Source organism: Sinohyriopsis cumingii, chromosome 14, assembly GCF_028554795.1.
Source record: "Sinohyriopsis cumingii isolate HCF-2022 chromosome 14, ASM2855479v2, whole genome shotgun sequence".
NCBI lineage: Eukaryota > Metazoa > Mollusca > Bivalvia > Unionida > Unionidae > Sinohyriopsis > Sinohyriopsis cumingii.
This window is the reverse complement of record NC_142974.1, coordinates 292630-307594: the sequence shown is the minus strand read 5'-3', so window position 1 is coordinate 307594 and position 14965 is coordinate 292630. Positions and strand designations below refer to the sequence as shown.

Here is a 14965-nt window from a genome sequence, read left to right as displayed (position 1 = left end):
ATACTCAAATTGGCATAAGCTGTCCAATCAACGTAATTGTGTCCTTTCCATCTTTTATTCACAAGAATCTGAATATTTTATTTATTATTCTGTGTTGATTATTAATACTTTTCAAGAGGCTTATTTTCCCTTTCGTCATAAACATGCATCATTTAATAGATGCCATTAAATTTTTTTTCAATAATCAACAGTTTGATCATGCAGATGCTTTGCATGAACAAAGAGGTGCAGTTTAAAGCGTCGGAGATGCAGCTGCAAAGTTAGTCTGGTTAAATGACTAATTTCACTAGTTCTAATATGAAACCCGGATCCAAATCAAACGCGGATGTAGTTGTTGCCTTTATGCCGTAAGTCTGTATTTTAAGGGTAATTTTCCTAAGACTTTGGGCAAAATCATAATGGTTGTCAGGTCTGGGACAGGAATATAGCAAAAGTAAAACAAAAAATACTTTTAATTTTTTTTTTAAATCAGAAAAACTTGGGACACCGTCACGAGTTTCAAATTTTCGACCTCTTCTTTGGAATCCAAGCGCATAGAAAAAATGTGTGTTCATATAAGAGATTATTATTATTATTATTATTATTATCATCATTAAAGATATTAGTGCTAATATTGTTGTTTTAATTGGGCATAATGTTTATTCCTGTCCTTAAGAGCATCTTTAAACTGGCTTCTGAAAAGTCATTTATGAAATCACTATAAAGATCTAGGAACAAAACTTCAACTCACCACCACCTGCTCTAGCATGAAAAAAGAATAAATTCAAGTGTATGTATGGCATGCAGTGGAAGAGACACAGCGAATGGCAGAAAGAGAGATACCTTTATGATCTGCCCATCATCCGGGTACTCTGCAAGAATGGTCTTTAGCTGTTTTATTAAAGGAGGCTGTTCCATGGAGGAATACTCCTCAATGTCAGAGTCAGCTTCCTCACTCGCTAAAAAGAAGAAAAAAACTCTTCATGCTTATTTTCACAAAAGAAAAAATTCTAAACAAGAAGATTAACATTAACATATATTTTGTCCAGATTAGATAAAGTTCACCAATCAGATTATAACTTTCAAATTTCAGGAATTAACACGATTTTTGAGAACATATAATTATCCTTTGTTTTGATAGGATTCTAAAAAAAGGTTCCAAAGGTCACCAAAACATGAACATTTACTGGTGGCTGTCAAATGTAAATGATGAACTTTGGAGATCTGATTTTGATCAGACCGATGGATGTGTGCATGGGGGGGGGGGGGGATGTGGCTGTTCAAGTAGCTAGCTTCATAAATGTTTAAATGTAGCTACTTTTCAACAGAAAAAAATTGTGAAATTCAATAAAAAATGGGAACCATGTTGAAAATCAAAAAATGGGTGTACATGAAGGATTTTGAGGTGGGTGTGGTGGAGGTTAAAAACAATGACTGGGCTCTGTTTACAATCTTCCTATGCAATAATTAGTGTAAATAGTCCCAGAAATTACATATAACAAGATCTGTAGACAAAATTAAAGTTGCACAAAGTTTTGCTTTTCAATATAAAGAATATTACAGATTTTCTTTCCCTCGAAAAGTAAATAATTTAGATTCTACAAATATTTGCTATCTGAACTTATCCCCCTTGCATCAAAATGCAACATAGAGTGAATTACCAAAACATTGTTTGCCATTATTATATATCAACAGCAATATAATGTGCTACAATGTGTTTATAAGTAGACTCCAGTGATAAATATGACTGAAAGCAAATAATGTAACCTAGGTGAAATAAATCAGGATGCTACAATTAATACAAATAATCATAAACTCACATCAACCTGCATAACAAACATCCTATCCTATCAACCCACTGAAATAATGAAGAATGTTTATTCCTTTTGTATTCCTGTGTTTAGTAGCCCTGAAACATAGACCATCCTGCTTTCAGGGATAAAAGCCAATAAATACAGGCCTGCCTGAGGATTTGATTTAGCTGTACAATATTAACACAAAAACACCCCCCCCCAAAGTAGATAAGAATCTGAATACTCCTTTTCATTCTTCTGTGCTGATAACTTTTACGAGGGTTATTTCCCTTTAGTCTTTAACATGCATTGCTTGGTGGATCACATGTTTCAAAAATCCTATAATAAATATTAAATACACTTTGCATGAAAAAAATATGAGTAGTTTAAAAGGATCTGTGGTACTGCTGTAATGTTAGTCTGCTTCCCTAATTCCATTAATTCTAATATGAAACCCAGATCCAAATCAAGTACGCATGAACCAATCATCCATACTTTTTGGCAACAATTATTTTTCTGTAGGTTTTGCTTTTATTATGTAGTTAATATTTTAAGGGTCGTTTATGTAAGACTTTGGGCAAAATCATAAGGGTTGGCAGGCCTGTCATTCTAGTGAGTGCATGTTTGTTGCTATCTCTCTTTCAATGGCTCCCCTGACAGGCATCTGTTCTATGAGGTGTGGCTCCTCCAGAAAGGGCACCCCCACCAAAGCCTGGGGCCACCCAAAAGGTCCAACATAAACTAAGTTTTTTTCATTTGTTTTCTTGTGAATTTTTCTTTTGTTGTTTTTCTATCTTTTATATTTTCCCATATATATATATATATATATATATATATATATATATATATATATATATATATATATTATGGAATGACCATATTGATAAGCTTTGTAAAAAACTGTCATCCAAAATTGCCCTTCTCAGCAGAATCAAGAAATATTTACCTATGGAAACTCGCAATCTATACTACAAGTCATATATTCTTCCAACAATGTATTATTGTTCTAATGTATGGGAAAACTGCTAAATCTGAGCTTGACAGGATTTATAAACTTCAGAAACGAGCAGCACGTGTAATGTTGATCATCCCTCAAAAGCATTATTTACAGAACTCAAAAGTCCACAATATATGACAGGATAAATTTTCACAAGGCAGTTCTTTTATATAAATGTCTACATGGAACTGCACCAGAGTATCTTCAGGACTTATTCAGGCCTTTTTCAACATAATACCATTTGAGATCAATATCACATGGAAACCTTTGAGTACCAAAACCAAGAACAGAGCAATTTAAAAAGAGTTTTCAATACTGGTACAGTTCTGTGGAATAAGCTTCCACTAGATGTAAAATCTGCTGAAAATATTAGAGTATTTAAGAAAAGATATCATGAGCATGTATGTGCTTCTAATAGATAATGGAATTTAGTTTTTTAATACTAAACATGTTAAAATAAACACTAATTATTGCTATCTTCATATAATGTGCATTGTTATACTCTCCTTAAGTGGGCCTCAAGGGAGAATAGTCCTTGACTAATGAGTCACCCTCTATAAATAAAGCATTATTATTATTATTATTATTATATATATATGCACACACACACACACACATACATACATATATATATGCACACACACACACACATATATATATATGTATATATATGCACACACACACACACACACACACACACACACACACACATTATATATATATATATATTATAATGTGATGCTTGGGGTCCAAAGAATAATATTGTGAAAATGGAGGGATCACATTAAAAGATTTTTTTAAAAAATTCCCATACAAAATGTGCATTGAAATTTCAATGTCAGTTTTAACTAACGTGTTGATCAGATATTGTTTGTTTTGGAAATTTTCAGGAGTTAGGCAACATTAAATGCAATGTTGGGATTAAAAATCTGCTGAGGATACAAATAATTGTTTTTTTCTGTGAGCATGTATTTAAAATGTTAAAAATGAGGTCACCTTAAACAAAAATATGGGAGCAATGCTGCCACTGTATTATAATGATTCACGCTAAAACAGGTTTTGTCTGTGTTTATATATATATATGGTGCGGAACCCTGCTCTAATGTGATAATTGGGGTTAAAAAAATTGGATTGTGTTAATAACGGGGTTGCTTTAACGAGGGGTTTTACAGTATTTTATTTTTTTCAAAGAACAACACATTGGCACATATACCTGTATTCATGTCTAATGTATATCATGAATAATAGGGTATCAGCACCATATATTATCGTGCCGTCGTGGCATGCAGTTCATCCATAATGCATGGAATTCCATTGAAAAATTGCATAGTTTTTAAATATTCAATAATTTTGTCACAGATCATTGTGTCTGAATTCAACATCTAATATATAGCATGAACAGAGTATTAACACCGTTTACTTACCGTCTGATATACTGTTGTGGCATGCAGTTAATCCATGATATATGAACATGTAATTCCAATACAAAAATTGCATACATATTTAAACTATTCAATAATTTTTTCAAAGATCAGTATGTATCTGAATTCAATGGGAAAATTAACATCAAAATTTGGTTAAGAAAGGCGAAGCACATCTATGGTTCATTTCATTCCAGGGTCTATGAAAGGAATGTGTACAAATTTTATTTTGTTACAATTTCCTTATTTGCATTTCTGTTTACCTTTATTCATTGTAAATTCCCTATAATTTACACTTGTATGCCTATTCATTTGAATGACTACTGCAAGGATAATTAACAATCAACACATGCTTTCATCGTGCATAAAACAGATTTTGTGAATATCGAAAGAAACACATGAAAATTACTATAACTATTCATTTTGAAATCTGACATTATTTATTTGTTAAATGACCATGTCTAAAAACACCATCACCACACACACACACACCACACACACAGTGCAAATGATACATACCCATTTTTGTGAATGGACTCCAATGGTTGCTATCTTCACTGTTAAGTCAGGTAACACATCCACGTAAAAACATTTTCAAAGAGCTGAAAAAGAGATGAAAGGGAATACAATTAAGGTTCTCTACTGTTCTTGTACCAGTCTTTGTCTTTTTCATAATTTCATTGTTTCCTTTCATTATCTTCATTAATGTAGTAGTTACAATAGTAATAATCATGGTTATCTTTCTGCTATTTGATTAGGTGTCAGTATGACTGAGTGCAATACAGTCCAGCAGAATATACTGCTAATGTTTGGCCAAACTGCTATTCGTTTGTGGCAACACTGGCAAAAGACACTTAGAAAATATCAGTGATAAAGAAACAATTATTATTTCAAGTGCCAACTTTTACAACTTCAGCCTTGTGCAACCTCTCTATTTACATCCAACAGTACATGTGTCATGCAAGCAATTAAATTAAAATGATTCAGAGTTCAACCCTACTATAGTGCTCATTTTGTACTTAACAAATGCAAATTAAATTATATATTTCAGATAAGTATGATCAACCAATCAGCCAACTTCATTCTTCATTACAAATAGACCAATTCCACAGTTCATAAAAAATAATTAGTTGGTTGTGACCACATGCATTTCCTCGTAGAAGCTAAAATATGTGACAGTCTCAAAGGGTCTTTCATGAATATGATGAATAAACAAATACCCTCTCTAAGAGTACCAGTGAAATTAACATTCAACAGCATACAGTGGGACCCCGCTATAACACGGTAGTTGGGAGCCATAGAATCCGACCGTGTTATGAACCGAACCGTGTTATATGCAACCAAGTCAGTTAGCTGAAAAAATGTACACCCCCACCAAAAAAAAATGGGGTGGGGGTGGTAATAAATGCGGGCGGTAAAAAAAAAATACGTGCTTCGTCGGCACAGTTGCTATCTTGAATTAATGCATATTAAATGAGAAATACACCTGTAGTGAAAAGAGAGAAGACATCATATAATAGTTTACTTTATTTAGAGAACCATGAATTAGTACATATACGTGAATACCGTTTACATATAAATGTCTAATGTATAGCATGATCAGAGTATCAACGCAGTGTACTCACCTGCGAACCTCATCATATACTTTGAATCCACAATACAAGTGATTACATCGAAAATATTCATTAATTTTGTAACAGGTCACATTGGTCTGAAAAATTCAGAGGAAAAACATAGCACAATCACGTAACGAATGACGAAGCACATTTAGCTTGAAGTACGTTCGAAGTCGGTAAAAGTTAGTTTGCGTTTTATGCCGTTGGCATAAACTTTTTCCCTACAAAAAGTGAACTTGCATAGCACAGTTAAAGTGTGCCAGTCACGTTGGAAAATGCAAAAATCCATCAGATTCCATCACTTTTATTTAAGTTTGGTACTGACTTCCTTTGAAGAAAACTTCTTTGCTGTTATTGAAAGATTGTAGTCGGCTTTCTTTGATGAAGGGTGCATGCGCTTTTGAAGTCACCGCTAAAGAACAGCTTTGGAGAACCAAACGAATGCCCATTTCTTATTGTGGCGGCAACATCAAATAATTGTACTGCATGATTGAGACGGGGATTTTTTCCATTTGCTGAGTACGTTTTCATAACAGTCGGTGCTTCAAAGGTAATCTGTTTCCTTTGAAATTTCAGCAAACTTTTTTATCTGGATACATTTTTAAAAGGAATTGGCTGTCGTTTAGACTATTCTAGTTACCGTCCCTCCATGCCTACTAATAAACCAATAAGATTTTTTTATATATATTTTTTTTACATTTGTGGTAGCAGCGTGATGCTGCCTTCTACGCATGCGTCTGAAAATTAACGAAGGGTCAACGGACGATAGAGACGCAGGTGTTCTGATGAGATGGATTATTACAGAAAACATGAGTGTTCTGAAGGATTTAATTCTGAGTGAAAAGAAGAGGAATTTTACTTACCATCCACACACAAATGCCAGTCTTTGGAAATATATTAATTACTAGCGAGCGGCCGAAAATCAGATGAAAGACATTATGAGAGAATGCCTCGTCCAGTTGATCTCCGTTACCAGAAATGTCAACAACAAAAATCGGATATTTCACAACATACAGAACTCATGCTAGATGTCAGGATAAGCGGATTATGATATAACAATGCACTGTTTAGATGGTTTGTCAGTATAAACAAAGAATTTGTTTATGTAACACTAGATAAATTTCAGTGCATTTTATATCTAGTTTGCGGTTTCCTTTCATGGGGCCTCTGAATTTCTGCACTCCAAACCAATGGTTATATATAAAAGTTTAAACAGCCAACAATGTCGCCAACAAATAAAAAAAGACACATGATATGCTTTGCAGCCAATAAGGAAAAACAATCCAAGTTTGCGACATTGGCGAAGACCTACGCGATCCCAGAATAAACTTTTTATGTGTTTTTTTCTTCTTCTTACTTTTAAGAAGAAAGAAAAAGTACTTTTTCGTGTACGAGAAAAATACATATAAAATTTCAGGAGCCACGTCACGATCGTCTTGCATTTTTTATTCATACGCGATCTCTATCCCAAAATGATAAGCAACTTTTTACGGTTTTTTTTTCGTACTTTTTAAGAAATTGTTTTTTTGTGCACAAGAAAAACACGTGTATGAAATTTCGGGAGCCACGCCAGGACCGCGTTATATCCGAATTCGCGTTATAACGGAGCGCGTTATAGCGGGGTCACACTATATGCATAAAGAATATAACTTAAAGTAGATCATTATCAGGAATGGGATGTTATAGGATTGTCAGAAAATTCATCACAACTTATGTATCCACTCTCCATAGACTGAGGCAAGTTAAACATGATCAAATTCAAGGTGGAAAATACGCATGATGAAACCATTTGATATTTCTTTAACCTGTGTGCACACATTTCTTGATATATGAATTGGAGAATATTGCCACAACAAGGCATAGCTCTTAAAAAGAACCCTAATTGTTGTTTCCCTTTGTTTACACACACACACACACACACACACACACACACACACATATATATATATATCTATACATATATATTGCGCAAAGTACATTTTTAGGTACATGACTATAAAGTAATTTAAAGGAGCTCATTCTCATCACTGCAAGAATTCGTAAAACTCTTGTGCTATTCATGCACTAACAGAACATTATCTCCATACATTAAAACCATGAACAGTCTTTTTAGTAAAGAAAAACAGGAAGGTGACATTTTTGTTTAAAAATTAGTAGAAAATCTAAAGTCTAGAAAAAGTACTTTTAGTAAGAATTTAAATCTACAACAGTGTCAGTCTATGATGATTGCCACATTGAAGCAGTTCCCACATGAGCGTCGATTGTTCTCAATCTATTATTTTTGTTAACTGCAGATCCAAAATGTACCATGGTTTACAAATTAATGTTTCAATTAGCAGACCAAAATTTATCTTCTACCAATTAGGGTCAGTGCTGATGGTCTGTCAAGAGCACAGGTACTTGGTTCTTTCAGTAAAAATGGGAGAAACTGATTATAGCACCCTACACTACTCACAGTTAACACAATATTCAAAGCTGCAAATATTATTTTCCTGATTTTACTGATACACACAAGTGCCTGAGTCTAGATTTCTTAACCCGAAGCATAAAACAAAAGATACAAAAGATGATCAGGTATAAATCAAGAAGACTGTAATGCAGTTAGGTTGACTGCCAAAACTTACTAATCCAACTTGCCTCAAGTGAAGTAGAGGCATGAACATTTTTTCTTAAGTTTTGTGAACTGACTAATACTGGCAGGGCCGGTCTTAGACTGATTAGACTGATTTGGCCCAATCAGGCACCATGCGTTAGTAAATTTTATTATATATATATATATATATAGAAAAAGTAATTTTAAAGTTATGGCTGAAATTTTTTATATCAATATCATAAAGCAACATCATAAAACTTGTTAAAGTTCATTTCCAAATGCGGTGGTCATGGGGGGGGGGACCTCTTGTAAATACAGAGGGCACCACCAAAATGATTCAAATTGGGCCCTGAGTTTGCTATTAGGCTGTTATACTGGCAATTGTGTTGCCATTATTATGTCTCACTTATGTATTAATCGGAACATTGCTCAGTGATTTCCATCATTTCATGAAATAACCTAGGAAATATTTGTACAAATACATATGATTTGTTGGCAATTCACCGCTTGTCGAGTTCATCACATATGACATCAGAAGCTAAGAACCTTTTAAATGTGACCTTGTCTCCTACAGATTCATATTTTGCATTTTAAAGACAGTCCAGGGTTTGCCACTTGTGTTAAAAAATGTAATGGACACCTAGGTATTAGTAAAATAACTTTTAATTCCCTTTATATGGGTGTATGATGGACGAATGTGATTTGGGTTATACAGACTATACAGCCAGGCCTTACTTTAGATGTGCATCTTTATAAATAGATGCTATACCAAAGACTTAAAATGGTACTAACAGCTAACTAGCTTGGCGCTCAGCATTAAGAGGTTAGTGTTAGGACTGGTCAGCCTGGTGTCAGGGTAATGTGACTGGGTGGGACATCATGCTACATGTCTGCGGCATGATGCCCCAGTTCTGGACATCACTATAAACTATCACGCTGCAGACATTGTAGAGATATGACTGAAAAGCTATGTTAAAAATCCAAATCACACAAAATAGATGCTAGCTCCATATGGTCTTTTTAACTAATACTGGATTTCAAAGCAAGTTATAAATAAGCAACCTGATAGCTGGTTTTGCTTTTTATATATTTTGTAGTTCATTCATTACACTTTCAGAAGTTGGCACTCACTAATCTAGCAAAGGCTGATTTCTCATTTTTAATAACTGCTAACATTTGTGTACTTTGAAATAATTCAAACTGCTCTTCTTCTTCTTATGGGGTTTAATGACATTTTTCAGCACAAAATAGGCTATATATGGCGGTCAGTATAAATGGTGGAGGAAGAACCCAGGAAAGAACCACCAACCCACAAGAAGCTACTGGCAAGCTTTCTCATGTACACATACTGGCTAAGCCCGTGACTCGAACCCATGCAGACAGAGGTGAAACGGTAGTGATCTGTAACAGTGAGCACTTTAGGCCATTCTGTGGCACCCCCAATTCAGGCTGATTTTTCAAGCACATGGGAACAGCTGTGTGCTTAGATTATGTATAATTTCCGTAAGTACATTACGTCAAAACATTTCAGCCACAGTTCATGAATGGAGCATAGAGATATGCCAATATTCACTCCAGTGTGCATGTAGCAAAGATAAGCAGCTTCGCCTTATACCTGTCTTTATCCCAGAAGTTATCTCTATAGAGTGCCACACAAATTGTTCCATGTGAACGAAAGTAGTTCAAAATATAACTATCAGATGACACATTATAAACAAGGCTTCTTTCTCAACTTGAAGAAAAAAGCTGAGGACGTTCCAATTATCTTACCTAGGTAACTCCTATTTGGACCATCTGCTTAATCGATCATAATCACTTGACAATGAATTCAGAACAGCTTGACTATTCTGTATGATTGAACTCAAAGTCTGGAATGCTGATAGGGTTGAAATAGTTGTCTCAATGTGAAGGAAGTGCCAAGCCATGGTCCGATTATATGGTTGCCATTCGAAATATCACTTGGCCATTTTTGTCAAGTCGAAGAATTAATTCTTTTTCTGCAGCTTGATGGAAAATACTCAGAAAATGTAACGAGTCTAGAACATACATTTTTCATAAGGAAATTCCTCGACAACTTTGAGTGTCAGGAAAGAAACTGACCCATATCTTGGCTATATTGTTTTGCCTTTGATTTTTTTTTTGTATCGGTATTGTTTACCTGAAAAAGTGCTGAATCATACATTTAGTTCTAAAGTGGAATACATCTTGTTAACATGTTCAGTTCTTAGTTTGGGTGGATTTTATTATATAAATTATTTACTGGATTGCAAAGTACTCAATAATAGTTCTTGTATTGTTGTGATACATTAAAATACGTAAGAACTCCACATTCCAGGACAATGACACGTCAGCACATTTTAGACCAGTCACATCAGCAAATTTAATACTGGGATTTATTTACAATACCACTGGAATTCAATAGGAACTTTATACATTTGGACTTGTGACAGAACTTTTAGGACTATTTAGGTTTTAATTCAACATTGTAAATTCTTTTAAAATGTTCACTTTGTTTATGAGGGAAATAAATTATTTGTTGAATTTTACACAATTTATTGGTTTTTGTTACTTAAAGACCATAAAGTCATAACAACCATAATGAATATAAACTATTCTTTTCAAGAGTAAAATAGATTTTCAGTCTGTATGACTCGTGGTATTTCAAGCAAAAGTGTTGGAAGGTAGGGTATAGTAGCTTGGAAAAGATGGCATAAAAAAGCTTTAGAATACATGAAACAAAGGAAACATGAATTTATTCTTAAAGCTGAGAACATTCACAAAACATTACTATATACTCATATGCAAGAAGTATGCAAATTGTAGCACACGTGAATTGGTCGTACTTTATTGGACAGGTTGATCGTTCCGGAAAAGAGGTGGTACGATAACGACTGATCGTTCCGGAGCGAACTGAATCTCTGGGATCGACAGGTGTGTTGAATCAAGTACGACCGAGTGACATCATTACATGAATAGTGTTATAAATAGGAAAAAAGTAAATAATTCGTTATCAAAATCACATATTATTATTCAAACAAAAACAAATAATAATTTGTGTGTGGAAACCGATATATACAGAGAGAACATGTAAATACATGTGTATTTCAGTTTTTCAGTGTATTTCGGTGTTTCTATAGTCTGATAATACAAACTTGTTTGTTGGTACCCCCCTACCGATTTAAATAAGGGAAACTATGTGATAAAAAGTGCAAGGAACTTAGTCAATTCATTCATTGATTTATAGTTTCTAACTGATTCTAGTAGAGTGGCCCTAACACCGTCATCTTACGCGCGTTTCATGCTTAACGGAAGTTTTCAGTGCAATAGATGGACATGCTCGGATCCATTTCCAGTTTCTGGACAAGTCCATTTTTATCAAAGGTGTATATCACGACTACAGATGTACAGATATAAGTCGTCTGCTTGCCATATTTATAATGTCGAACCAAGCAAAGGAAAATGACAACTACGCTTTTTGTGTGAATTTAACAAGCGGTCTAATTTCTATGTTCATGTATGCAGAGGGATATAATTCCAAACTCTCAACGGTATGTAATTTACGCAATTATTCAGCATTTGCCAAACAGGATGAACTACGTCATTATGTTGTCTGATGGAAATAAATGGTCTATATTGTAAGAAATAGTGCCATTCTGGTCAAAGTCAGGTTAGAAATTATAAATCAGTGAATCAATTGACTTAGTTCTGTGCACTTTTTATCACATTAAACATTCTCGAAATCGGTTGGGGTACAAACAAACGGGGATGTAGAGTCAGACTATAGTAGCCCATAATAGTAATGTTTTTAACAAAACATATAGTGCGCTGCATCAAAAAAAAAAACAAGCTGCATAACTTTTGTCTAGGTTAACATTGGGGAATTTCCAAAACATTTTTCGTTAAACGAAACGAACTTTTCCCGATTTTTGTGACGAAACGAAATTATTCCGGGAGAAGAAAAAAAAAAAAAAAAAATGCGGGAGTGTGGGAGGGAGGTGTGGTTGAATTAAGGGAGTCTCCCGCAAAAAAACCCGGGAGGGTTGGCATGTCAGCTTTTTGTGCTCATATCTACTTTTCTGTTTTAGCAGGTTACTGAACTATTTATTCATGATTTTTAAATTCACTATTTCTGTGAAGGGTGTACAGATGTCAAACCTTTAAACATTTGTTTGAAACTTTCTTCATGAACATATGGTGGCGCTCACCAGATAATATGTACTTTTGAGAGAGTGACGTATGTAAGGTGAAGTAGTTCACATTTAAAACATGCACAGTGGAGAGAATGTTTGCATACCTCTATGCTACATTAATGTAATGTGGATGATATTTCTTTTGGATATTGTACTTTTGGAAATTTTACATGATTTAAGCACACTGCTAACTAAAATGACTGCTCCCTTGTGTTAAAAAATCAGTCTGAATTAGTCTAAAGTACACTATACATAGCAGCTATTAAAATAGGGAAAATGAATTTTGCCAGACTAGACAATACCAGCTTCTGAAAGTGCAATGAATGAATTACCAAATATATAAAATGTAAAAAAAGTTATCGGCTCTTTTTTATACAATTTACCTCTGAAGTTCAGGAAGTGAAAATGACCAAGTAGAGCTAGCACTTTTTTGAAAGATGCACATTTGAAGTAAGGCCAAGCTGTATACTCTATAACCCATAGTACACCCATCAATCATACACCAAAATAAAGGGAATTAAAGGTTCTTTGCATTATACCTAAGTTTTACAAGGTCTTTTTTAAATAGCCAGTATAACCAGTGAGGAAAGCTGGGAACATTCTTTTTCTTTAAAATCCTAACCTATGCAAAATGCGAAACTATATAGCGCCACCTATACATTATGTTCATGACAGTCGCTTAAAAGTTGCCCTATGTTGACTGCGCATGCATTGAATATTGGAGTGGAAAAAACCAGATTCGACTTCCTGAAAAAGGTCTACAGCTGACTGTTCACACATTTCCACATAACCATATGCAGGAAATACGCAAATATATGCGTTAAATAACTATATCATGATTTTGAAAAAAGGGACCAAAGGCCAGTATTAAAAAATGGTGGACGGTGGTCAAATTTAAAATGACTGTACGTGTGTGTATGTGTGTGTGTACGGTTTAGATTTTACAGCCGGGGGGTGTGGTGGTCGGAAACCCAGGACCCCACATCAACCCACCCACATTTGGCTATGAGTCTAATGGGACTATGCATAGTGGTGTTCCAATATTGTTATAGGTATGGATCCCAATGCCCTCTACCCACTGAGCGATACGCTTCATTTTATTTATTACGAGCTCCTGTTTTCCAAGGAATTTTCACTTAACACCAATGACCTTGGAACAATAAAACATTCAAATTTTGATGTGCCCTTAAAACTACCTAAGTCAGGCCAAACCTAATATATTATAAACGCAAATTTAATTTCTGAGAGAGAGAGAAAGTTGTTGTTGTTGTGGGGATTAACGCCATGGCCGCCAGTATTTATGGCGGAGTAAGAACTCGAGAAAACCCCGGAAATAACCACTGACCCACGAGAAGCGACTGGCAAGCTATCTCACATACCCACATTGGCCGAAAACTAGGCTCGAACCCACGCAGACAGAGGTGAGATGGCAGTGATCCGTAACGGAGAGCGCTTTAGACCACTTGGGGCCCCAGAGAGAGAGAGAGAGAGAGAGAGAGAGATCTAACCTGGTTGTCCTATGTGGAAGGTGTCCGTGATAACTGGCTGTTACACACGCTAAACTATGGGACTTTTGTACGTCAGAATAGACCGACCAATGGGGAAAAGTGCACAAAAAGCATGTAGTACTTCAGTGAATGCAAATCGAAAGTAGAAAATGTTTTCAGAAAACTGAACTGCATTCTTGCACAGGATGCAAAGGTTGCATGTAAAACAATCTGCAAGTCGACACATGAACGGAAAGAGTGACCTTATAGACTATAATTAACAGTTAAGAACAAAGCGAATTATTGATAACAAAAGTATGGAATTTATACAATTTACATTTACATGGAGCCATGCCCTGTCCAAAAATATGCATTTATTTGAGTAAATTAAAATAGGTTCTAATTCAAATAGCGGGTTTTTTTTAAACAGCATTTCTGCTGCATAACGATATGATTCGTTACAGTTGTGTATATTAATAATGGAATCTATGTTTGTGGTTTGGACCCAGACAAGGAAATCCCAGTCATGGCGTTATATTGTTTGTCTCCCCACGAGAATCTAGCTATATAAACCGCTCATATAGAAGAGAAAAAATCAATAAAAATGTTATAATTGTTTTGTGGTATGTTTTGCCAAATAACACAAAACACGGTTTGGTCTAACTACTTTAATGACTAGATTGGAAATGAGTGAGAGCCTGGAGCTGACCTTAGGTGACCTGTAACTATCAGACCGTTCGTAGCAACATGCTTGGCGCTCAGCATTAAGAGGTTAGTGTTAGGACTGGTCGGCCTGGTGTCAGGATAATGTGACTGGGTGGGACATCATGCCACATGTCTGCGGCATGATGCCCCAGTGCTATATACACATCACTATATACTACCACAT

The 14965-nt window shown here is 35.0% G+C and overlaps 1 protein-coding gene across 1 annotated transcript in view; it reads right to left on the bottom strand.

Moving 5' to 3' along the window:
- The window catches only part of LOC149783066 (sacsin-like), a 65686-nt gene extending 51513 nt beyond the window's left edge, over positions 1–14173 (bottom strand). The window contains exons 1-3 of the mRNA XM_089933340.1: positions 14098–14173; positions 4710–4792; positions 823–938 (exon numbers count right to left, since the gene is read on the bottom strand). Of these exons, the coding sequence (XP_089789466.1) occupies positions 823–938; positions 4710–4713 (120 nt within the window). The 5' untranslated portion in view covers positions 4714–4792; positions 14098–14173. The remainder of the gene's footprint in view (positions 1–822; positions 939–4709; positions 4793–14097) is intronic.
- Positions 14174–14965: the final 792 nt, after the last annotated feature.